The sequence below is a fragment of the Mauremys mutica genome, chromosome 7, assembly GCF_020497125.1.
Source record: "Mauremys mutica isolate MM-2020 ecotype Southern chromosome 7, ASM2049712v1, whole genome shotgun sequence".
In the NCBI taxonomy this organism is placed as follows: domain Eukaryota; kingdom Metazoa; phylum Chordata; order Testudines; family Geoemydidae; genus Mauremys; species Mauremys mutica.
The window spans coordinates 51271204-51297122 of NC_059078.1; the positions used below are offsets into that span (position 1 = coordinate 51271204).

General features: G+C 55.6%; 1 protein-coding gene across 3 annotated transcripts in view; it reads left to right on the top strand.

The window, feature by feature from the left end:
* The window catches only part of MST1R (macrophage stimulating 1 receptor), a 65542-nt gene that overhangs the window by 13159 nt on the left and 26464 nt on the right, over positions 1 to 25919 (top strand). For all 3 annotated transcript variants that reach the window (XM_045024097.1, XM_045024099.1, XM_045024098.1), the window contains exons 3-8: positions 8339 to 8527; positions 9736 to 9861; positions 10271 to 10441; positions 14774 to 14949; positions 15808 to 15985; positions 16418 to 16563. In XM_045024097.1, coding sequence (XP_044880032.1) covers positions 8339 to 8527; positions 9736 to 9861; positions 10271 to 10441; positions 14774 to 14949; positions 15808 to 15985; positions 16418 to 16563 — 986 coding nt within the window. The remainder of the gene's footprint in view (positions 1 to 8338; positions 8528 to 9735; positions 9862 to 10270; positions 10442 to 14773; positions 14950 to 15807; positions 15986 to 16417; positions 16564 to 25919) is intronic.

Here is a 25919-nt window from a genome sequence, read left to right on the forward strand (position 1 = left end):
GCCAGAGAAGAAAGGTGAGGCCTGAGTCACCCCACAGCTGACTGTGCCAGATTTAAAGGCACAGGGTCCTATTCTCAGCTGTGGAGCTGCTGGGTCGGGAGCTGTGTGGTGCTGTCGGTCCCACACTCCGAGCAGCCTGAGACAGGTCACCTTGGCTGGTCTTTAGCTCAGGGCTGGGCGGTGTCTCCGTGGAAGCTGGTATGGTGCCAGCCCCAGGGGTTGTGTTCATGGCTGATCTGAGGGGTTGCTGTGGTTTCCATGTGCGTTCCTGGGACTGATCCTTGTCATGCTTGGGAGCTTGTTTTGGGGCAGGCAGCACGGCACGGACATGGCTCTGCAACTGGTGCTCAGAGCCAGGGCTGGCAGCAGGGGAGGGATGTGGCTCTGTGACCCCAGTGCTCAGAGCCGGGGCTGGCAGCAGGGGAGGGATGTGGCTCTGTGACCCCAGTACTCAGAGCCGGGGCTGGCAGTGGCATCAGGGGAGAGATGTGGCTCTGTGACCCCAGTGCTCAGAGCCGGGGCTGGCAATCTGGCCTATTGGGAAGGTGCTCATCATTTCCTGGTATAAGACTCCATTGTCAGTTACTTATAACTTTGCCAAATTCAAACCATTTGGGGGATGTGATGAGGAGCCCCGTGTCTTCCGCAGCCTGAATTTTGTTGGGAATTTCCAGCCAAAATGGTCAAGCTGTTTCCAAGAATGAGGCTGTTTCCAAGAATGAGGAAATATATGCTGTTTTGTCCAGGGGCAGTGGAGTGGTATTTAAAGAGGGTCAGAACCTCCCCGCCCATGGGAGAAACTGGACTATCCAGGGCCTCCCCTCCCACTGGAGAGACCAGGCCTCTTCCCTCGCTGTCTATGGCCATTGTGCCCTGGGCCTTCTCCCCATAGGGCTTGTCTGCACTCCGCCATGGAGCAGTTTGTGGGGGTTGTGAATTGTGTATTAACACATCAGGGTCTCCATGGGACAGTTAGTACTCTGCAGCTCACCTCCCTCCCTCGGTAGATGGGTCCGTGGTGTGTCTCCCAGAAATCTGCCACCCTATGCAGCTGGCTTGTTTGCCTGTAGGTGGGGCAGCCCCTGTTTCCATGTGGTCGGGTCGAGGTTTTGCATGTGACCTTTTGCATGGCCAGCTCTAGCGGCCCCATGCTTTGGAGCAGGGACGTGACACGGGGTCACCCTAGTGTCAGGTGGGTGCCTTGTGTTGTCCCTAGGAAAATCCTCCCACACTTGGCTAAGTTCAAAGAGTTTTAACATTACAGTTCACACCGTGAAGACTTCCACAATGGTGGCCGGAGATTCTCCCTCACTGAGCATGCTCCATTGCCCCAGAGCTCCCAGTGCTGACCAGTCTGTGCAGCCACCTTCCTACTGAGCATCTGATGCTCCAGCCCAGGATAGAGGGGGTGGGCAGAGCAGAGCTGTTCCTGGCCCCAGCTGGGCATGGGGTCTGAGGGCAGGAGCCGGGCTCTTGTGTGCTGTCAGAGCCCCGCTGCTGGCAGCCAGGCCCAGGGGAGCAGGAACAGGGCCGCTCAGAGAATTCAGGGGGCCTGGGGTCTTCGGTGGTGGGGGCCCCCACTGTCGAATTGCCACCGAAGACCCGGCACTTCGGCGGCGGGTCCCGGGGCGGAAGGACCCCCCGCCGCTGAATTGCTGCTGAAGACCCAGAGTGGAAGAAGCTCCGGGGGCCCGGGCCCCGCGAGAGTTTTCCGGGGCTCCCGGAGCGAGTGAAGGACCCTGCTCCAGGGCCCCCAAAAAACTCTCGTGGGGGCCCCTGCGGGGTCTGGAGCAAATTGCCCCGCTTCCCCCCCCCCCCCCCCGGGTGGTCCTGAGCAGGAAGCAGAGTTGAATGCAGAGGGGCAAGAGCCAGTCCTGGGAGGCAGGGGAAGGAGTAAACTCGGACCAGGAGTCTGAGACTGGGGTTGGGAAACCGGGCCTGGAATGTGTGTGGGGGAGGCTGAGACTGCTTCGGCAAGGAAATGGGGACTGAGAGCCACTGAGGGAGGCATTCAGGTTGGACGAGGGGTTGGGGGATTGGGGCTGGTTGGACAAGGAGAATGTGGGGGGATGGAGACAGATCTGATGAGGAGCTAGGTACAGGGGTAGAACTGTGACTGGGTAGGCCAAGAGACTGGGCAATGGGGCTGGCCAGGGGATTCAGTAGAGACAGGCTAGCTGAGGAGCATGGGAAGGGAGTCTAGGGCACCAGCCCTGGGGGTAGGAGAGAGACCAGAGGTGAAAGTAAGCGGGTACGGGCTGGTACGGAGGACCGGTAAGAAAAGGAAACTGCCTAAGGGAGGGAGAAGCCTGCCCCCTGCATAAGAACAGTTTAAACTCAGCTGTTCCCTGCGCAGTTCAGCCCCCAGGGTAGTAGTAATAGTAGCTTTATTTTCTCTATCTATGGGCTAGTCTACACTTACCTGCCGGGTCGACGCGGTGAGTTCGACTTCTCGGAGTTCGAACTATCGCGTCTAATCTGGACGCGATAGTTCGAACTCCCTGCACGCTCCGGTCGACTCCGGTACTCCACCACTGCAAACGGCGGTGGCGGAGTCGACCTTGGAGCCGCGGACTTCGATCCCGCGGCATCTGGACGGGTAAGTAGTTCGAACTAGGGTACTTCGAGTTCAGCTACGCTATTCACGTAGCTGAACTTGCGTACCCTAGTTCGACCCCCGCCCTTAGTGTAGACCTGCCCTAAGTCATGCAATGGGAGGGATCCATGAAGTACGTAGGAGAGGTGGGTTGCTTGCGATTGGACCATATGGGTAAGAAATGTAAATTACTTTCACCCCTGCCCAAACCCCAGGGCTCCCAGCTGCCTCTGCAGCTTTTTGCTTTTTGAAAGCCTTTGGCCCCTTGTGTGTGTGTGTTAGGGCACAGCCATGACATGCTCGCCCATGGGGAAGTCGGATAGCGGTCCTGTAATTAAAACTGCACTGTAATGCAGTCACCCCAGGGGCAGAATTCAAACTGCACGTCCGCCCTTTAATCTCCTGTTTCCTAACGTCTGAGGGCCGGGCTGTGTCACCTCCCTGGTGTTCCTGTGCCATGGTTTGTCACTCTGTGAAGATAGGAAGTGCTGGTGACTGGAGCCCTGTTGGGAGCCCTTCCTGCAGCCTTGCTCTTAGTGCTCCCCCTCAGTGGGACTCTGTGTCTGCCAGTAGCAGAGCACAGCTGGATTTTGTCTAAGCAGATGTGCAGAGGGAAGCGCCCTGTCACCTGATCCCCGCACTGGAAGAACCAGAGGCTGTGAACTTCAGCCCCTGGAGGCTGTGAAATGCTGTGGGTGGCAGGGACGTGGAGGGGGCGGTGAGGCGAGGCGGAGGCTGTCTGGGATAGGGTGCAACAGGGCAGCCCTTTGCCCTGTGACTGGCTGTGCTTGTGCATAGCCTGTAGCTCCATTCTGGGTAGAGGAGAGGGGTGGGCCAGAGGGTGTCTGTGGCCGCACAGCTACAACACTGCAGCTGTGCCCCAGTAGAGCTGCAGCCTAGACACTTCCTGTGCCAGCTAAGGAGTTTTCTCATGGCTGGAGTGAATCCAGCTCTCTGAGAGGCAGTAGCTAGGTAAAGGGAGAATTCTGTTAGCCTAGCTGTGTCTGCATTAGGGGTTAGGCCAGCATAACTACAGTGCTTGGGGTGACGTTTTCCCAGCCGAGTGATGTCGGATTTTTAAGTGTAGCCCAGCCTGAGGCTGTGTACCGAGCCCTGATCTCAGCTGGATCCCTTTCCCCTCCCCGGTTTCATCTCCTGGGAGTTCTGCCCTGGAGGAATGGGAACCCACCACTGTTTCCTGGAAGTGTGATGGAAAATCCTCTCTCCACAGAGGCTGCTGTGGCATTTTGGTCCAGCTTCGTCTCCTTCCTTCCACTATTGTGTGTCACGGGGTCAGGCCAAGCCCCTTGCCTTTAGGAGTGGGAGGGGCCTGAGTCTTTACTCTTGCCAGATGTCTTGTCCGTTTCCCAAGAGCGCCTGGCATGAGCTCATGCTCTGCTTGCAGTTGGCTGCCCTCCTCTTCTGCAGCAGCTGCCTGGAGCTGTGCGAGTCCCAAAAGCAGGGAAATTGGGCTGCCTGATCCAGATGGGTCGGGTGCTGGTGCACGTGGAGGAAGGGGTGGGTGTTATGACTCCAGGTGAGACAGCTAAGCTGTGCAAGCGAGAGGCAAACAGGCCTTAAGTTAGGAGCTGCCTGTGGATTCAACAGCGGGATAGCAAATAGTACGCAGCCAACGCGAGGCAGGACAGAAACACTGCGTCTTCATCTCCGGGACCTCTGACTGTAGCCAGAGGGAGCTTTGCTTCCTGTGAACCTGGTCCTGAAAGTCCCATCACAGGCTTAATGTGCCACCCTGCTCTGGTTGTAATCTGCACCAGTATGTTCTGACCTACCTGCTGAGGTAGTGCTGGTGCCAGTGGTTCCTCACGCCCCTGGGGTGACTAGCTAGCAAGGCCCTAGCGGTAGCGACCTCATCTCCAGGGATGGCGTGCATCAGATCCCATGGAGCCTCCCTGTGGGACTGTCTGTGCCAGGCCCATGGATGTGGCTCTGGGCCAGGCGATGGAGATGGGTTTCCGAGGGCACTGCTGTGTGGCCTGGAACATTGAGGACATCTGTCCTCCTCCTTCCTGTCCATCCTACGCCCTGATCATCAGCTTCTTTTAGGAGCCCTTGGCTCTGGCAGCTCGGGTTCAGTTCACTGGCTGCTGGTCCCAGGGCAGAAGGTCTCCATCCGGCAGTGTGTGTGTCACAAGAGCGGCTTGCACATCACGCCTCCAGAGTGCTGCATGGCTTTGGTCTTCTGGCTCCCTGGTGGGGGGAGAGTTGCACCTCAGTGCCCCCCCCCCCGTACAGCGCAGCGCATGTTACTGGACAGTGACTCACCTCTGTGTTGTCCCCTGCACCGGGTGGGTGGCTGGCCTCTCCTTCCGTGCCTTGGCACAGGCATCATCCCTTCTCCATTGTCTTCCCCGCCCACTTCTGGCACTGTTCCACCTTCCGTCCATACCTGTCCTGCTCTGGCTGGGAAGTCACCTGCTCTGTGGATGGCCTTGGGTGGTCAGCCCAGGCATTATCCCTCTGAGCAGCCATATGGAGCATGGGCCGCTGAGCTGTGTCTCTGGCCAGCTGGATCAGGGCCATGTGCTGCAGGGGAAGATGTTTTCAGGAAGCTGCCCTGCAGCTGTGCCACCTCCACTCCTCTGCCCCTCTCCCATCTGTCCTGCCTGCCCCTCCTGGGGCAGTCCAACCTCCTCCCCTGCCCCAGGGCTGAGAAACTCTGGGATCAAGGCAGGGAGTTTGCCCATTATCCCAAGAGAGACTTCCCTGCAAGGGAAACAGCTCTAAAATTTCCTGGCAGCTGCCTGGCATTCATCCAAGTGCCCAGGAGCTGCTGCTTCCCCTGCAGCTGCCGGCAGTATCTGTTCCCTTGTAGCATCTCTTGTCTGTGGCTTAACGGCCAGTCCTGTGGCCAGGCCTCTCTCGCTGCTGGCAGGGGCGGCTCTAGGCACCCGCAAAGCAAGCAGCTGCTTGGGGCAGCCTATTTGCAGGGGCGGCAGCTGGCAGGGATCCAGCCTGGGAGCTGAGAACCAACAGGGGGCCCTGGAAGCTGTAGTTCCTTGGTTAGCTCCCTGCCTATAGAGCCAGCCCTGGAGCAGGGAAAGAACTACATTTCCCAGCATTCCTTTGGCTGCTATCAGCAGGAAAGGGAGGGGGAGGGAGTACGGTAGCTGAAACCTCATGCTGCAGCTTGCGGTGAATGGAGAGCTCACTGCGGAGCGGGGTGGCATTGTGAATGGGGAACAAGTGTGCCCAAGGAGTAGAAGGCTTTGGCCCAGCTATCCCCTTCAGAAGATTTCCCCAGACTGGATTAGGGATACTGGTGTGAACTCACCTTGCAGCCCCCAAAGAAGGAATTGGGTGGACTAAATGGACAGTGCCCCCTCTCTATCTGAAGCCTAGCAAGGGAGGTATGTGGATCCCACTAGAATTTAAAATGAAAAGTAAGGGAGGGGAGGCTCTGGACCTGGGCAGGTTTAGATACAGTACCAGGCACGTAGGAGGATTTCCACTTCTGAGCCATGGAAGCAGAAATTGACTTTTCCTTTCCAGATTTAGCTAATATTCAGAAAGGGAATCTAGCACCTGCCTTCCAGATTTGAACACCTCAAAATTCAGGAGCGCTCAAGCTCAATTTGGGCAGCTGTTACTTCATTTCTCCCAAATCAAATATACTGATCCACTGTAATTTGCTGTAGAAAAAGTAGGATAAAATTGAGCAAGAAATGCTTCCCAGTGGTTATTAGGACTGGAATTGCTATTTTCAAAAGCCATTGCCTTTTTTTTTGTTTTATTTGTTTAAAAGGAAGACAGTGATATTGCATTGGCAAATTCCCCATAGAAAGAAAGAGTGGAACAAAAGAATAATAAAGGCACCTCAACTTTTCCTCATTTAGGGAGGACAGTCTTATAATATGCACCCAGATATCTTCCAATCACACAAGCTGAAAATTGTTCCACTTTACTGCAATTCTGTAACCATATGGGAACCAATCCTGTCTGTGTTCTGTGCACATCCAAAATTCTTGCTGAATGACTCACCCTGGGAGCAAGTTACCAGTGACCCAGGGCTGGGGCAGAAGGAGGGTGCAGGTAGGGTGACCAGATGTCCCAATTTTATAGGGACAGTCCTGATTTTTGGGTCTTTTTCTTATATAGGCACCTATTACCCCCCCACCTCCTGTCCTGATTTTTCACATTTGCTGTATGGTCACCCTAGGTGCAGGTGTGTGTGTGGAGGGAGTCCAGGGCTGGGGCAGCAGGGGGTGTGGGTGGAGAGGGCAGAGCCCAGAGCTGGGGTGGCAGGGGATGCATGGGTGGGGGAGCCCAGAGCTGGGGCAGCATGGGGTGTGGGGGGGGGAGAGCCCAGGGCTGGGGTGGCATGGGGTGTGGGTGTGGGGGGAGAGCCCAGGGCTGGGATGGCAGGGGGGTGCGAGTCGCGGGGGGGGGAGAGCCCAGGGCTGGGGCAGCAGGGGGTGCGGGTGGGGGGAGGCCCAGAGCTGCGGCGGCAGGGTGTGCAGGTGGGAGGGGAGAGCCCAGGGCTGGTGCAGTGGGGAGCAGCCCAGGGCTGGGGTGGGAGCAGCCAAATTTTTTTTTTTGCTTGAGGCGGCAAAAAACCTAGAGCTGGCCCTGGCTTCTGGTGATTTCCAGCTGGCCCGGGCTTCTGCAGAAAGGGGAGCTGGAGATCAGGGGAGTCCCCTTCTTCTCGCCCGGCCAGTGCCAAGCGCAAAGGCTACCCATACCTGCAGGTGCCAGGTTCTGTGTAGCACCATGGGGGATGTTCTGGGCCAATCAGTTACTGAGATCATTTTGTATTTGTTGATTGCATCAACTTCAGCTTCTGGGCTGGTGGGAGTGCAAGGTGGGATGTATGGGGGGTGGGGAGGGAGGTTAGGGGGTGTATGGGTGGGTGCTATGGAGTTGGGGGATGTATAGATGCTGGAAGGCTGGATGATACTGGGGTGCAGCGGGTGAATGGGGGCTGGGTGGTACTGGGGAGTTGAGGGCAGGGCCGCCCACGGGGGGGGGCAAGTGGGGCAATTTGCCCCGGGCCCTGCATGGCCCCCACAAGAATATAGTATTCTATAATATTGCAACTTTTTTTTATGGAAGGGGCCCCCAAATTTGCTTTGCCCCAGGCCCCCTGAATCCTATGGGCAGCCCTGGTTGGGGGTATATGGGTGGTACTGGGATTCTGGGGGGTTGGGAGCGTATGGGTGGATGCTGGGGGGTTGGGTGGTACTGGAGTTCAGGGGGTGTATGGGTGGGTGCTGGGGGGTTGGGGTGTATGGGGGTTGGGTGGCACTGGGGAATTGGGGGTGTATGGGTGGTACTGGGATGCTGGGGGGTTGGAGTATATGGAGGGTTGGGAGACTGGGTGGTATTGGGGAGTTGGCAGTATATGGGTGATACATCCCAACCCCCCAGCATCCCAGTATGGGTGGGTGCTGGGGGGCTGGGTGGGTGCTGGGAGGGTGGGGTGTTTAGGTGGGAATGTGGAGCTGACTGCTGGTGGTAGTGGGAGGAAGCCGGGCAGGGGGTAGCTGGAAGTGGCTGGGGCCAGCAGTGGATTCCCTGTCCCCTTTCCCCCCAGCTGCTCCCTCCCCACGGGTGGCCAGCACAGGGAGCACTGAGTAGCAGGGCGGGGGCAGCGCCCCCAGATGCAGTGGGAGCACGGGCAGGTCCATGTGTGACACCGGGCAGCTGGGTGGGGGGAGAGGGGGAGGAAGACAGGGGGGTGGTGGAGGTGCCACAGGGAGCTAACGCTGTGCGATGTCCCAGGTGAACCTCTCGTCTCCGGTGGTGGATACCAGCTGCTGGAACAAGCCCACCTTGGTCACCACAGCCCCCTACAAGGTGGATCTGTTCAATGGGAACATGGCCGGAGTCCTGCTCACCTCCATCTTTGTGATGGCCCAGGGCAATGTGACGGTCGCCCACCTGGGCACGGCGGAGGGGCGCATTATGCAGGTAGGCTCTGCGGTGCCATGCTCCGCGGCTGTGTCCCGTATCCACTCCAGGGGGGCTGCAATGCCAGCCCCTCCAGCAGGGGGCGTCACGCCCTGGGATGCTCCAATGGTTTCCAAAGCTCACGCGGGGCATCCATCCCGTGGAACTGACACGGGCCGGATAAAATGGGGAAAATCATGACTGGACTTGGGGCTCTGTGACTGGCTGCCAGTTACAATGACCCAGTTACAATTGGCCCAATCCAAAGCACCTCCATCCCTTTCCCTAGCGAAAAGCTGAATATGAGTCAACAGTGTGCCCTTGTTGCCAAGAAGGCTAATGGCATTTTGGGTTGTATAAGTAGGGGCATTTCCAGCAGATCGAGGGATGTGATCATTCCCCTCTACTCAGCACTGGTGAGGCCTCATTTGGAGTACTGTGTCCAGTTTTGGCCCCCACACTACAAGAAGGATGTGGATAAATTGGAGAGAGTCCAGCGGAGGGCAACAAAAATGATTAGGGGCTGGAGCACATGACTTATGAGGAGAGGCTGAGGGAACTGGGATTGTTTAGTCTGCAGAAGAGAAGAATGAGGGGGGATTTGATAGCTGCTTTCAACTACCTGAAAGGGGGTTCCAAAGAGGATGGATCTAGACTGTTCTCAGTGGTAGAAGATGACAGAACAAGGAGTAATGGTCTCAAGTTGCAGAGGGGGAGGTTTAGGTTGGATATTAGGAAAAACTTTTTCACTAGTAGGGTGGTGAAGAACTGGAATGGGTTACCTAGGGAGGTAGTGGAATCTCCTTCCTTAGAGGTTTTTAAGGTCAGGCTTGACAAAGCCCTGGCTGGGATGATTTAGTTGGGTTTGGTCCTGCTTTGAGCAGGGGGTTGGACTAGATGACCTCCTGAGGTCCCTCCCAACCCTGAGATTCTTATGATTCTGTGATTCTATTGTTGTGCTGCCACTACCGTAGGCTCATCCCCTCTCCCTGCGGCTGGCTGGGCTTGGAGGAGTCAGCTGCCTCCATCCAGCCATGTGGTCAGGCCACTGGCTGGGCCTGAGCAGCACTGGGGTGTCATGCAGACACTGTAGACCCCCACTTCCCTGGGATTGCAGGGAGCCGAGGCACGGTGCCCCGCACAGGGCAGTGCTACTCTCCTCCCGTGGTGGTTGGCTGGGCCATGTCCCCCAGCTTTCCTTGAACATGGCCAACTACCCCACCCCCCAGGTGGTGCTTCAGCGATCCAGCTCCTACACCGTCACCTTGGCCAATTTCTCCCTGGGCAAGGAGCTGCCAGTGCTGCGGGAGGTTGGCCTGCTGCAAGACTCTCTGCTTTTCGCCACTGGAAACAAGGTGAGACAGGCGAGTGTTTGCCCTGGACTGGGGGCTCCCTCTTCGCCCGGGTCGGGAAGGCACTTTGTGCCCTGGCCCCAAATGGGATTGGAGCCCTGGACTGCCTCTGAGTGCTGTGGGGTGTAGGCAGGTGGTCTGCATGTTGGGCTGCTGAGCCGGCTGTCCTGCCAGCTGGTCAGTCCTGGGGAGATGTGCTGGCTGGGCCGTGGGGTTCATTGCAGCCCCTCACCTGTGGCTGGGAGGCAGCAGTGGCTGTGCCATGGGGCATTCCAGCTGCAGGAAGGCCACGTCCTGTCCTCCTGGCGCTGAGGGGTGTGTGGAGGTCCCTGTTCAGTGGGTGCTTTGTGGCTGCCCCGAGATCTCCGCGAGTCTCGGCCCCGCACGCTGACATTCTCCCTTTCCCCTGAAGGTGTCTCAAGTCGCCATCACCGGCCCAGGCTGCCGCCACTTCCTGACGTGCCAGCGCTGCCTGCGGGCGGAGCGCTTCATGCGGTGTGGCTGGTGTGGGGGCGTGTGCACTCGGCAGGTGGACTGCGCGGCACTATGGACCGAGAAGAGCTGCCCTCCCATCCTCACTGACGTAGGCCCCTGAACTGTCCCCCGCGCTGTTCCTCCTTGTATGCTGCGCTGGCTCTTGCCCTGCCACAGGGCCCACGCTTTGCACTCCGCTTTCTCCAGTGCACCTTGATACGTCCTCCTGCTACATGCAGCCCCTAGGGCCCTGGATCCAAAACACACCCGCTGCCAATCCTACCCTGGAGGGAGTGGTGCTGCCTGGCTGCTGCACTGACCCAGGCTTTCTTTCATGCTCACCCCCGATCCCCTTTCCTAGCTCTGCAGTAACCCGGGCATTTCCCTCCCCCAAGGGGGGCTGGCAGGGGACATGCTGCTCTTGGCTGGGACTGGCTTTGTGCCAGGCTGGGGGGAGAGGGCAGGGTTTGTCACCTATCAGAGGAACATGGACATTGCCAGACTGGGTCAGAGCAGAGATCCATCTGGCCCAGCCTCCCAGGGACCAGAGGTGTTAGCCCTCTGCACACAGGTCCCCTCCTGGTCTCTAATAGGTTGGCTTAAGCCCTGAGGCAGGAGGTTCAATATCCCTGCCAGATTTGTTGTTAATTATGACAGCTCTGGCTATTCTCATTGTCCGTGCCCATGTCCAATCCCTTTTTGCATTGTGTCAAGTTCCTGGCCTCTGCAGTTTCTGGTGGCAGAGAGTTCCACAGTCTGCCTGCATGTTGTGTGCAGAAGTATTGCCTTTTATTGGTTTGAATCTCCCATCTTGTAATGTCCTCTGCCCCATCTTCCCTTCCCTAGATCAGGCAATATTTTATTGCCGTTTCTCATGTGCCCTCTCATTCGGGTCTAAGGTAACTGCCCTGTGTCACAGACTCCCAGGACTCGCGCTCTTTCTTGGCTCCTCACAGTCCCTGGGAGGAACTGCCTTCAGTGCGACAGCCCTTCTCTGTCTCAGTCTACTCTGTCTCGGGGGTTAAGCCGTAGGCCCCTGGAACCGCACCTCTCTGAGCCTTCAGCACGTCTGTCTCTTGCCTTGGGCCCCCTCAGGGAGTCCACTCACTCTGGACCCCCAGGGCCTCCATCCCCAGAGGGAATAATGCAACCCTGTTCTCTAGACCGGAGTGACTCTCAGCCAGCATATAACACGAGGGTTTATTGAGCATCTGAACCCAGCACAGGAAACTCTCCGGGGCCTCAGGCCTGGCCTCCCTCAGCACCGTACATCTAGGTCTCTCCTGCATCCAGGTGGGCTCTGGCTGCTCTCTCTCCCTAGTCCAGAAGCCCCCTCCTTCCAGATAGTCATCCTATATCATCTCCTGCAACAGCTCCTCCCCATCTTTTGTCTTCGGTCCCAGCTAAACAGGTAACCTGGGCTCCTCTCTTCCATCCTTTGTTCCCCTCTGGCTGGAACTGGTTGGTCAGATCACCAGGGTCCTTTCTCCTCAGCCCTTTGTCCTCCCACTGGCCAGAACCAGATGACTGCCAAGCTGGGCTGGGCCTCCTGGTCACCAGGTCACCAGTTGCTAGGGTCCCCATCTCCAGGCAGTTTTCTGGAGTCCTTACTGCTAGGCGAGGTTACACGTGGTCCTCTGCAAAAACAAACTCCCTCTCCCACCACCTCCCTCCTGCAGAGACTCAAACAGGGCAGAGGGGGCGGTTAGCAGCTGCTCCTGAGCATGCTTATTAGTTCAGCTTCCCCTCCAACCTTGCCAAAGGCCAGCTCCCCGGCAATGACTGGTTACACCGAGGGCTCCGCATTGCTGCAGCACGTGAGGATAAGGGCTCTGCTGTGCTGGGCCCTGTACACACCCAGGGTAACAGATAGCTGTACTGATCAGCTGACAAAGCAGACAGACGCAGGGCAGGGGAAAGCCTCGAACTAACGAGCAGAGTGACCCATGGGATGGCAGCAAGCGGTTTAAAAACATCTCTGTTAACATGGGTGTGACGTTCTCCTCTGGTGTTATCTGGACCAGTGATCTCCTAGGTCACTCCAATCCTTGACTTTGGCAGCCAGCCTTACCCCGCTCTGCTGTGAGAACCCCCACTCCTGGGCTGTTCATCCACAGTCTCTGGCATGTAAGCTGCTCCCAGCTACTTGCAAACAAATGACACTAGCCAATATCTCTGGTCCCAGAAACAACCCTAGGAACCTCTGTCTTGCAGTGTCCAGTTATGCCTGCTGGATGCTGCAAGCTTATATAAGTTCATCAATTTAACAAAGAAATTGATATGAACCAGGCTTGTTATCCCAAGGGGAGCCTCTGACACGCTGCAAACCAAATGCACTGCTTCAGGTAGAATAGACAAACAGATTTATTAACTATAAAGGTAGATTAAGTGATTATAAATCAAAGCATAACAAGTCAGATTTGGTCAAATGAAATAAAAGCAAAACTCATTCTAAGCCGCTCCTAACACTTTCAATGTCCTTAAAAACATAGATGCTTCTCACCAAAGGCTGGCTGGTTACTTTTCTGTCAGGCTCTCCCCTTTGATCAGCATTTCAGTTGCATGGTGGTGGTGGTGTCTGTAGATGTAGGTGGACGAGAGAGGAAGCATGGCAAAATGTCTCTCCCTTTTATCATGTCCTTCCTTTCCTCTTGGCTCCTCCCCATTCCGAGGAGCCAGGTGAGCATTACCTCATCGCAGTCCCAAACTGACCAGAGGAAGGGGGTGACTCCCTCTAGGGTCTAACAGATTCTTTTGTTCCTGCCTAGGCCAGTGTCCTTTGTTCCTGTGAGGCTGGGCTGGGTTTGTCCCATCCATGCCCTGACGAGATGTGAACCGCCTCTCTGCTCTTGAAGGGTTTTTGCATGAGCTTGTTCTAAGCCATGAGGATACATTTTCAGCCTCATAACTATATACATGAAATTATAACCTATAACATAACTGTAACAATTACTATAACATCACTATAACAGCCATGTTCAGTGCATCATGAGCCTTCCGAAGACACCCAACATGACAAACTTTGCATTGGATACCACACAATCATTTTATAAAGATGAACATGAGGGTGTAGGGTGTTCTCCCGAGGTACAGAGCATCACAATGGGGAAATGCCTCCTTTCCCCCTCTTCTAAGCCCCTGGATGGCTGGTCAGATGCTTCCCCGGGGGCACCTTGGCATCACTTGCAGCACTTGTGGGCATCTCCTCCTCATGCCCAGCTGCTAAGTTGCATTAGAAGAAGTTATAAACTCTAGTACTGGAAGAGGTTATTTCCCAGCATTGCCCTTCCACAGGACTGCTGCCTGCTGGGAAGCTGTCACGGTCCCCCTCAGGGGGTTCTTCCAGGCAGAGAGCTGCCGTGGGCCCCCTCAGGGTGTCCTGTCAGACGCAGAGCTGTCATGGGCCCCCTCAGGCGTCCTGCTGGGCGGGGAGCTGTCACAGGCCCCTTGGGGCGTCCTGCTGGGTGGGGAGCTGTCACAGGCCCCTTGGGGTGTGCTGCTGGGCGGGGAGCTGACACAGGTCCCCTTGGTGTCCTGTGGGGTGGGGAGCTGTCATGGGCCCCCTCGGGTGTCCTGCCAGGTGGGGAGCTTTTACAGGCTCCCTTGGGCGTCCTGCTGGGTGGAGAGCTGTCATGGGCTGCCTTGGGCATCCTGCCAGGCGGGGAACTGTCTGTCACGGGCCCCCTGGGAGCATCCTGCTGGGCAGGGAGCTGTCATGGGCCCCCTTGGGTGTCCTGCCAGGTGGGGAGCTTTTACAGGCTCCCTTGGGCGTCCTGCTGGGTGGAGAGCTGTCATGGGCTGCCTTGGGCATCCTGCCAGGTGGGGAACTGTCTGTCACGGGCCCCCTGGGAGCGTCCTGCTGGGCAGGGAGCTGTCATGGGCCCCCTCAGGGGGTCCTGCCGGGCAGGGAGCTATCACGGGCCCCCTAGGGACAGCCTGCTGCGTGCGGGCCGTCACAAACCCCCTCGGTGCTGGGGAGCTCTTCAGCTTCTGCTGTCGTAGCTCCTGCCCTGGACGCTGGAGGCTGCTGGTTTGGTCCTTGGGGTGTGAGCCACACTGGATCCATCATATCAGTGCAGGCTCTGGTGGCTGCAGGGACAACAGGTGGGTTTGGATAAGGGGGAGGGTGGGCACGGCCCCCAACGCCATCTGCTGCTGCCTCCCCCACCCCCGTGAGGGAGTCGTGCCCTGTCAGTGTGCTGAGGTCCCCTCAGCCTGCCATTGGACGTGCCTCCTGCCATGGCCCAGGGCTCACCAAACGGTTTTGCCACAGGGGCAGCCTCAGGCCTGCACCCTCCCTTCCTCACCAGGGCTGCCCACCTGCTGCCCATGAGCTGGGTGGGTGAGCCCTGTGCTGCTGTTGGGAGTCCGAGAGTGGAGAGCCGGGATGTCTGGGGGCTGGGGTGGGCCGGGGATGTGATGCTGCCTTGTTTCCCCTCAGTTCCACCCCCGAAGCGCCCCTTTGCATGGCCGCACCCGGGTGACGCTCTGTGGGATGGGCTTCCAGTCACGCCGGCACTTCGCCGCCGTCGGGTCTCCCGTGGCTGGCAGCACCTACCGGGTGACAGTGGGGCAGAGGGACTGCACTGTGCTGCCTGAAGAGAGCCTGGACAGGAGGTAGGGGGTGGTGGTAGGGCTCTGGGGTTGCTGTCGGGGCTGCCACTGACCTGGGGATAGAAGTTTCTGTGGCTGACTCACCTGGGGGTGGGGCTTTCCTTCCTGGCCAGGGGCAGCTCAGAACATGGGTGGGGAGGGGGAAGAGGCAACTTCCCCATTCAGCTTGCGGGGTGCTTGGAGCACCCCCCCCGACCTCCCCCAGTTTAGGTAGTAGAGAGAAGGCGGAGCGGGGTGGTTCTTGAATCAGCTCCCTCTCTCCCCCCACACCTTGGTGGGCCCCTCTCTCTGCAGTATGACCCTGGCCCATGCTCTGTCTGCATTTGAGCTGCAGCATCTCCCCAGGTGGGGCCCCTTCACGTACGGGTGCCAGGAGCTGGCAGCTTTCCCGAGTGGAAACGGGCTGGCTGTGCGTGATGGAATCAGCTCCTCCAAGCATGCAGCCACTGGCCTTTCCCCACAGCACGAGTCACCAGTGTTGGCACCCCAGTGAATTCTGCCCCATGTCATGCAGCCACTGCCCCAAGCAACCAGGCCTTTTAGGAGGGGGCTGGAGTAGTATGGACAAGAGGGGATGTGGGTCAGGACTGAGGGGCACCAGTAGGTTTGCCATCAGACTCGGAGCATGGGCAGCTGGTGGCACCCACTGGGGTTTGTACCAGAGGCATTCAGCGATTGCCAGGGTGGTTTTGGCGACAGTCCAGTGACTTTCCCTCTCAGAGCCACTCCCCGGCTGGTGCCCCTGCTCTGCGGATGGTGACAGGACACGGCATGGGTGTGGGCCCCACTGTTGTCCTCTCTGGCTGGGGTAGGGGGTTGGGCCTGCCCCCATGTCTCAGTGCTCCCTGTTGTGTCCCACAGGCCCCCCATGCTGGCCCCCACCAAAGCCGCTGTGGACGTGCTGGTGTGCGAGCTGGAGCTGAGCAGCGACCATGTGGTGGCGGGGCCTGTCACGGTTCAGCTCACCATCGAGGAGCAGACGAAGGACCCGCCCTTCCACGTCAGTGGCTCCTCATCCCTCAGTGGCTTCATCTTTGTGGTACGTCCTTTCCCTTGCCTGCCTCCCAGCTGCAGGGACAGCCCCGCAGGAGAGCAGCCCCCCCAGGCTGAAGCCAGGGGTCGGCAATGGGGCTTGCCTGGGAATGCTGCCCCCCAGTGCCAGCTGGGATCCCAGGGATGGCAGCTCCTGGAGCAGGGTTGGCAGACTCCCCACACCTGCTCTCCAGCCAGCGGCTCGTCCCTATCATGTGTCAGGCCCAGCCCCTCTGTAAGCAGGGCCTGGTGCCCAGCTGGGACACCCCCCCCCTGCCCCCGGCGCACCCCTCCCTTGCCTTGCACCATCCCATCACCACCTCTTTGTGTCTGGCATGGAGGCGGCTGGCCCGGCGGCATACTGGAGAGGTTCCCCTCTGGGGATGACCTGCCCCCTACTTCCCTTGGTAAAGGCCCCATGCCCTCTGTGGCTCCGCAGGTGCCAAACGTCACTGCTGTCCACCCTGTGTACGGCCCGCTGGCCGGCGGGACCCAGCTCTCCATCCGGGGCCGAAACCTGACTGTGGGCAGCAGCTGGAGGGTGACGCTCGGAGGGGCAGAGTGCCCCGTGGCGGGGCAGCAGAGGTACAGCAAGCATGAAGCTCTCATTGCTGCATTGGCTTGGGGGGCTGGGCTTGGGCCATCGGCTCTAGGTCAGCGTAGCTAAAACCTTCATATTCGACAGCCGTATGGTGAGTGGCCCAGCTGAGAAGGGGTAGGTCAGAGCGGCCTGGGAGCTACCTTCCCTGAATTGGCCTCTCAGCTGGAGTTACTCAGGTCAGGGCCAGATTAACTTTTTGTGGGCCTGGCGCCAAACATATTTGTGGGCCCCCCTGGGGAATGATTGTAAAAGGGGCCGGGGGTAAAAGCACCGTGGGGCAGGAGCTAGGGTTGGTCTCTGGAGCAAGGGAGGGGTTGGGTAAACTGCAAGCGCAGCAGGGCTGGGGAGGGGGGTAAATAGGATCTGCCCCTGCCCACATAGAGCGGGTACCTATCTGGTTCTACCCCATTCTCTTTGTCTCTCTCTGCACTGAGGTGCTCCTCCTCCCACAGCAGGAGGACAGGTTCTCTTCCAGCCCTCTGGGGTGGGTGTTGGGAGTGGGATGAGCAGAGGCTAATGTGGTTCCTCCTATAACCAGACATTTAGTTTCCAGTCAGCACTGCTAACTGGACACTCAGGTCCCATTTTCTACTGGAGTTTCCAGTCTAAAACTGGATACCTGGCAACAGGGCTGCCGGAAAAGCCTGATGGGGGGGAGAGGGGCAAGCAATCATTTTTAAAAGTAAGAGGGCTAAGCCTTAAGTGGGGGGAAGTGGCGGGTGGACTAGGGAGTGGAGAGGAGCTAGTGGGCAGGGCCATGTCTGCTGTACCGCCTAGGTTGGTTGGAGACTGTGGGGTTCAGCTAACACAGGATCCAGGGCCGGTGCAAGGATATTTTGCACCCTAGGTGAAACTTCCACCTTGCACCCCCCACCCCCCGAGCATCACTTATTATACATTTTCAAAAATGAACACAGTAGAGAACACATCTGGAGTCACAGTGGAGTCACAGGGGGCTAGGGGTGTGTGAAGGGGGTACAGGTTTCAGGGCAAGGGCTGGGGGGACGTGAGGGAGGATGCAGGAGTCAGGGCTGGGGCGGTGTAGTGGGTGCAGGGGTCAGGACGGGGGCTGGCTGTGTGTGTGGGGGTGCAGGAGTCAGGGAAGGGGGCTAGGGGTGTGTGAGGGGGTGCAGGGGGCTGGGTGTGTGTGAGGGGGTGCAGTGGTTAGGATGGGCTGGGGGTTGGGCTGGGGTTGTGGGGGTGCTCACACAGGGGGCTGGAGGGGGTATGCCCCAATTCCAGCCCCTTCTCCAAGGCCTCACCCACACCTCTTCTCCTCCTCCTCCCCAGAGTGGCATGCTGCGGCTTGCTCCTCCTCCCCCCTCCTGCCGGCAAGCAGCTGATCCAGCTGATTGGTGGTGGGGGGAGGCAGGGGGGAGGGAATGTAGGATGCTGGGGAAAGAGGTGGGGCAAGAGCCAGGCTGCCGGCAGAGGCTGCCATGGAGCCCCAGCAGCCTGCAGCGTCAAGCTTCTCTGACCCCACAGGAGAGAGCAGGGGTGGAGAAGAGCGGGCCGGGGCCCCTTTCCACTGTGGGCCTGACACCAGTGGTGCCATTGTAAATCCGGTATTGGCTCTGGTCATTGCACGTATGGCTGTAATGATGCTTCTTCTGGTGGGACACAACTGAGAGCATCAATTTAGGACAAATTGCTTAGAGCAGGGCAGTTATGGCCCCAGGCTGGTGGTTCTCCACTTCTAAGGTGCACCAAACCAGCCAAACAGAGAGGACTTTGGTTTTACCACACTGGCTAACCATAGGTCATAATTCCCTTAGACACTCCAGTTTCCAGTATCACCACCAGTGCCACTCATTATGGGGATGAATGGTTATGAAAACGAATACTCTAGTAAAAGAAAAAAGGTTCTCTCGATCCTAAAGGACTAAGTCCCAGACCCAGGTCAATATACAAGTCAGATCTTACCCACAAATCAGGCTGTTGCCAGTCCTTTAGAATCTAAGATATAAAGGATTAATCATAAAAGAAAGAAATATAAATTGGAGTTAAAATTGGTTAAATGGCATCAATTACATACAGCAATGGCAAAGTTCTTGGTTCAGGTTTGTAGCAGTGATAGAATAAACTGCAGGTTCAAATCAAGTCCCTGGAGTACATCCACAGCTGTGATGGGTCATTCAGAGAGGACTTCGGTTTTACCCCACTGGCTAACCCAGGGCCGCCCAGAAGGGGGGGGGCAAGAGGGGCAATTTGCCCCAGGGCCCGAGCCCCACAGGGGCCCCCACCAGAGTTTTTCAGGGCCCCCGGAGCGGGGTCCTTCACTCCCTCCGGGGGGCCCGGAAAACTCTAGCGGGGCCGGGCGCAGGAGCTTCTCCGCTTCCGGTCTTCGCCGGCGGGGGGTCCTTCCCCTCCGGGGAGGAAGGACCCCCCGCCGGCGAATTACCGCAGAAGACGGAGCGGGACCCGCCGCCAAAGTTCAGCTCGGTCTTCGGCGGTAATTCGGCAGCGGGGGGCCCTTCCCTTCCGGGACCCGCCGCCGAAGTGCCCTGAAGACCCGCGGCGGGGGCCCCCCTCTGCCAAATTACCGCCGAAGACCGGGCTGCACTTCGGCGGTGGGTCCGGCTTCGGCGGTAATTCGGCGGCGGGGGGGGGGCCGCCGCGGGTCTTCGGGGCACTTCGGTGGCGGGTCCCGGAACGGAAGGGCCCCCCTCCGCCGAAGACCCTGGGCCCCCGGAATCCTCTGGGCGGCCCTGGGCTAACCAGATGTCATACAAGCAATTCCTTTAGATACTCCAGTTCCCTTGTATCACCACCAGCACCGTGCCTTATGGGGATGAATGGTTATGAAAACCAATACCCCATGAAAAGAAAAAAGGTTCTCCCGGTCCCAAAGGACCAAGCCCCAGACCCAGGTCAATATACAAGTCGGATCTTACTCACAAATCACGCTGTTGTCAATTCTTTAGAATCTAAAATCTAAAGGTTTATTTAGAAAAAGAAAGAAATTATAGATGAGAGCTAAAATTGGTTAAATGGAATCAATTACATACACTAATGGCAAAGTGATGGAATAAACTGCAGGTTCAAATCACGTCTCTGGAGTACATCCACAGCTGGGATGGGTCATTCAGTTCTTTGTTCAGAGTTTCAGTTTGTAGCAAAGTTCCTCCAGAGGTAAGAAGCAGGATTGAAGACAAAATGGAGGGGTTTCCAGGGCCTTTTATATTCTCTTCCCTGTGGAAGGACACTCCTTTGTTTTTACTGTGGAAAATCACAGAAGCAAGATGGAGCTTGGAGTCACATGGGCAAGTCACATGTCCATGCATGACTGAGTTTGTAGGCGGACGCCATTGTTTACACATTGGTTTGAACATTCCCAGAAAAGCTCATACAGACAACATAATCATAACCAGCAAATCATAACCTTGTCATAGACACTCGACAACATTTGTACAATATTTACTGCAAATTTGTAATAGTGGTTGCAACACTGATCTATATGGTCACAGTTTATGTCAATAACGTCACACCCCCAACACAAAATTGATGCAGGAAGGGATGACACAAACATCGCTGACTGCATCCCAAGAGCTCCCCATCCTTGGTCCTGTCTTACTACAGCTAATTATTAGCTGTATTAGTGTATAACAGAAATGGTTTCTCAAAGTCATGTTCAAAAACATGATTGAATCTCTTTATACACTTAAGGTAAAACTTGGTTAGAACAATAGTGGATTGGATCCTTGCTCTTCCTGTATGTCTCATGTGATCTTTCCAAGAGCTAAAGAACATAGACTTTAAGGTCAGAAGGGACTATTATGATCATCTAGTCTGACCTCCTGCACAGGTAGGCCACAGCATCTCACCCACCCACTCCTGTAACAAACCCCTAACCTATGTCTGAGTTATTGAAATCCTCAAATCGTGGTTTAAATACCTCAAGGTGCAGAGAATCCTCCAGCAAGTGATCCATGCCCCACGCTGCAGAGGAAGGTGAAAAACCTCCAGGGCCTCTGCCAATCTGCTCTGGAGGAAAATTTCTTCCCGACTCCAAATATGGCGATCAGTTAAATCCTGAGCATGTGGGCAAGACTCAGCAAGCCGCACCCAGGAAAGAATTCTCTGTAGTAACTCAGATCCCACCCCATCTAACATCCCATCACAGACCATTGGGCATATTTACCTGCTAATAATCAAAGAAGAATTAATTGCCAAAATTAGGCTAGCCCATCATACCATCCCCTCCATAAACTTATCAAGCTTAGTCTTGAAGCCAGATATGTCTTTTGCCCCCACTACTCCCCGTGGAAGGCTGTTCCAGAACTTCACTCCTTTAATGGTTAGAAACCTTCGTCTAATTTCAAGTCTAAACTTCCTAGTGTCCAGTTTATACCCATTTGTTCTTGTGTCCACATTGGTACTAAGCTTAAATAATTCCTCTCCCTCCGATATTTATCCCTCTGATATATTTATAAAGAGCAATCATATCTCCCCTCAGCCTTTTTTTGGTTAGGCTAAACAAGCCAAGCTCTTTGAGTCTCCTTTCATAAGTCAGGTTTTCCATTCCTCGGATCATCCTAGTAGCCCTTCTCTGTACCTGTTCCAGTTTGAATTCATCCTTCTTAAACATGGGAGACCAGAACTGCACACAGTATTCCAGATGAGGTCTCACCAGTGCCTTGTATAATGTTACTAACACCTCCTTATCTTTACTGGAAATACCTCGCCTGATGCATTCCAAGATCGCATTAGCTTTTTTAACAGCCAGATCACATTGGCGGCTCATAGTCATCCTGTGATCAACCAATACTCCAAGTTCCTTCTTCTCCTTTGTTACTTCCAACTGATGTGTCCCCAATTTATAACTAAAATTCTTATTATTAATCCCTAAATGCATGACCTTGCACTTTTCACTATTAAATTTCATCCTATTACTATTACTCCTATTTTCAAGGTCATCCAGATCTTCCTGTATGATATCCCGGTCCTTCTCTGTGTTAGCAATACCTGCCAGCTTTGTGTCATCCGCAACCTTTATTAGCACATTCCCACTCTTTGTGCCAAGGTCAGTAATAAAAAGATTAAATAAGATTGGTCCCAAAACTGATCCCTGAGGAACTCCACTAGTAACCTCCTTCCAGCCTGACAGTTCACCTTTCAGTATGACCTGTTGTAGTCTCTCCTTTAACCAGTTCCTTATCCACCTTTCAATTTTCATATTGATCTCCATCTTTTCCAATTTAATTAATAATTCCCCATGTGGAACCGTATCAAATGCCTTACAGAAATCGAGGTAAATTAAATCCACTGCGTTTCCTTTGTCTAAAAAATCTGTTACCTTCTCAAAGAAGGAGATCAGGTTGGTTTGGCACGATCTAACTTTTGTAAAACCATGTTGTATTTTGTCCCAATTACCATTGACATTCAATGTCCTACTTTATCCATAGCTATTTTATCCATACAAACTCTGGCAAATGTTTGGAATCCAATTATTATCAAGACAATGTAGATATTAATGTTGTCCATAGCATAGGAATCTTGGCATTTAGCTGTGAAAACAATATGGTAGTGTGCCTTAGTTTCCTTTTTCATACAGCACATCAGGTCTGGAATGTCTTTTCCGCTGTGAAAAGTTCCAATACTTTTTACAGGCATTAACTATGAAACATCATTATAACAAGGCCTTTTAAAATAAAGTATGTTCTCATGTATTCCTTTTAACATGTTCAAGGGTTTTTTCAAAAGATTAGGCACAATTTTTACATTTCTTGGTAATAGCAACACATTAGTTACAAAAATTACCATTAGCAGTAACAACAAATCCATTGCCAGTGTCCATCTACAATCATTTTTGTCATGCCACACCTTTGGCTCAATACTATTGGGGTTCTGACATTTTAGGGTTAACCTGTGGCTTCCCTTTGCAAAATTAAGGCCTTGGCTACACTGGCGCTTTACAGCGCTGTAACTTGCTGCGCTCGGGGGTGTTTTTTCACACCCCTGAGCGAGAAAGTTGCAGCACTGTAAAGCGCCAGTGTAAACAGTGCCCCAGCGCTGGGAGCGCGGCTCCCAGCACTGCAAGCTAATCCCCATGGGGAGGTGGAGTACCTGCAGCGCTGGGAGAGCTCTGTGACCACACTCACACTTCAAAGCGCCGGTGAAAGTAAGCCGGTGCACTCTGCCGGGGCAGATCGGCCCCCTGGCAGCCATTTAAAGGGCTTGGGGCCCCTTTAAATCGCTCAAAAACCACTGACTGGGCAGGATTTTTGCAGTTCCTTCTCAACTGCATGAAACTAGTCCCTAGATTGCTGGGGAGGGAGAAGGACCCAAACACCTATGAAACATTTAAAGATTTTCACTCAGAAACCATCCCTATAGCTATTGAGAGCAAACACCTTCCACTTTCTAGCATTCTGAAATTTCCTATATTTCAAATTGCCCTGTGCTGCCCTCCCAACCGGTCCCCTTACCCCGTGCCTCCAACAGCGCCCCGCCAGCTGGAACCCCCTGCCCCATGCCTCCAGCAGCGCCCCGCCAGCCGGTCCCCCCTGCCCCGTGCCTCCAGCGTTGCCCGCCAGCCGGTTCCCCCTACCCCGCCTCCAGCGGTGCCTCACCAGCCGGTCCCCTCTGCTCCGCGCCTCCAGTGGTGCCCCGCCAGCCGGTCCCCTTGCCCTGCACCTCCAGTGGCGCCCTGCCAGCCGATCCCCCTGACCCGCGCCTCCAGCAGTGCCCTGCCTGCTGGTCCCCCTACCCTGCGCCTCCAGCGGCGCCCTGCCAGCAGCCGGAGCCCTGGCCCTTCAAATAGCCGCCAGGGCCCTGCTGCCGCCTCCTCGGGGATCTGGCAGCAGGGCTTGGGGACAATTTAAAAGGCCGGGGCTCCAGCCGCTGGCGGGGAGCTGCTGGGGGCGCGGGCCAGGGAGACCGGCTGGCGGGGTGCAGCTGGAGGCATGGGGCAGGGGTGACCGGCTGGCAAGGCGCCACTGGAGGTGCAGGGCAGGGGTGACTGGGTGGAGGGGCGCCGCTGGAGGCGCGGGACAGGGGGGACCGGCTGGCGGGGCACCGCTGGAGGCATGGGGCGTGGGGCAGGGGGGACCGGCTGGCGGGGCGCCGCTGGAAGCTCGGGGCAGAGGGGACCGGCTGGCGGGGCGCCGCTGGAGGTGCGGGGCAGGGGGGACCGGCTGGCGGGGTGCCGCTGGAGGCATGGGGTGTGGGGCAGGGGGGACCGGCTGGCGGGGCGCCGCTGGGGGCGCGGGGCAGGGGGGACCGGCTGGCGGGGCGCGGGGCAGGGGGGATCGGCTGGCGGGGTGCTACTGGAGGCGCGGGGTAGGGGGACCGGTTGGCAGGGCAGCACAAGGCAATTTGAAATATAGGAAATTTCAGAACTCCAGAAAGTGCAAGGTGTTTGCTCTCAATAGCTATAGGGATGGTTTTTGAGTGAAAATCTTTAAATGTTTCATAGGTGTTTGGATCCTTACCCCCTCCCCAGCAATCTAGGGACTAGTTTCATGCAGTTGAGAAGGAACTGCAAAAATCCTGCCCAGTCGGTGGTTTTTGAAGGATTTAAAGGGCTCCCACTGCTGCTACCTCCGGGGCCCTTTAAATCACCACCGGAGTCCGGCTGCTGGACTCCTGGGGTAGCTGCACCGGGGCTCCAGTGGTGATTTAAAGTGCATGGGCCTCCCGGCTGCTGCTACTGCAGCGGAGCCCAGGGTCCTTTAAAGCTCCACCAGAGCCTGGGGTGGCAGCTGGGAGCCCCCCAGGCTCTGATGATGATTTAAAGTGCCTGGGGCTGCGCTGCGGTAGGGTAGCTGGAGCCCCAAGCCCTTTAAATCACTGCTAGCTCTGGGGCTCCCAGCCGCCTGTGCAGCTGGTAGCTCCTGGGGTAATTTAAAGAGTCTTGGGATTTAAAGGCCCCGCCTCTTCTGGAAGTGGCTTCACACAGTCAAAGAGACTAACAAAAGACTTCTTTGGTGGAGTTTAGCGCTCCAAAACTTTGATTTTAAAATACAACACATTTCAGGAGCCTCTAACAAAGTGGCTGATGCACTCTCCCGGGAAGGTTTCCCATAGTCAGCTGGATAAAAATGCATCTGCGTTCTAGGTCATTGTAGTCCTTGAAATGTAAAAAGTACTGTTTAGTTCTTCATGTAATTATTAGTAAAATTAGAGGTGCATGTATCTTATTAACGCTGTTTCCTAAACCTCCAAGAAGAAATCCCAGCCAGTGTGGACCTGACCCAAACCAGGCTGGCCAGCACCATCTGTGCTTTTGGGGGCAGCTCCCTTTTACAGCTAGCTGTAAAATCCCTCTTGGTAGCTGTTCTCTGCTTGCTTTACCTGTAAAGGGTTAAAAAGCCTCCCTGCATAGGTACCAAAAACAAAATAAACCAAACAAACAAAACAAAAACAAAAAAAAGTGGGCCCCTGACCAAAAGAGCCAATGGGAGGGCTAAAACTTTTAAAAATTGGAAAAAGCTTTCTGTAAAGATGCAGCCTTCGGCAGGACACAAATGAGAGTATCAGTTTAGGACAAATTGCTTAGAGCAGGGCAGTCACAGCCCAAGGCTGGGGTTCCTTTGCAGACCAAGGCAAACCAAATCAGCTAACCAGAGAAGACTTCTGTTTTACCCCACTGGCTATCCAAAAGTCGTGCAAGCAATTCCCTTAGACACACCAGTTTCCCAGTATCACCACCAGTGCCACTTGTTATGGGGATGAATGGTCATGAAAACCAATACCCCAGTAAAAGAAAAAAGGTTCTGATCCCAAAGGGCCAAGCCCCAGACCCAGGTTAATATACCAGTCAGATCTTACCCACAAATCACACTGTTGCCAATCCTTTAGAATCTAAGATCTAAAGGTTTATTCATAAAAATAAAGAAATATAGATGCGAGCTAAAATAGGTTAAATGGAATTAGTTACATAGAGTAATGGCAAAGTTCTTGATTTAAGCTTGTAGCAGTGATGGAGTAAACCACAGACTCACCTACCCAATTTTCCCTCTGAACCTGAGACACAGACTGTTCACTCAAAGAATCAGCATGGAGACATTCCTCTCTCAACAACTTTGTCTTCTGAACAAACTGGTCAAGCACAGCTACTTGTTTATAGGGCTTGTGATGGGTTGGGTCACAGAAACCCCCTTGGGACTGCCACCTGATGTGCTGAGGCTACCTCTGAGCACGTTTTCCCTGGCAGCTTGGGACTTCAGTACCCTGTCTTGTTGAGCCAGACATGCTAGCCTGCTGCAAACACAGACACAGGTCTGAACCACATCCCCCAAAAGCTGCAGGCTTAACTGAAAACAGTTTAAGAAGTGCTTCTGTCTCCAGCACCCAGATACCCAGTTCCCAGTGGGGTCCAAACCACAAATAAATCCAT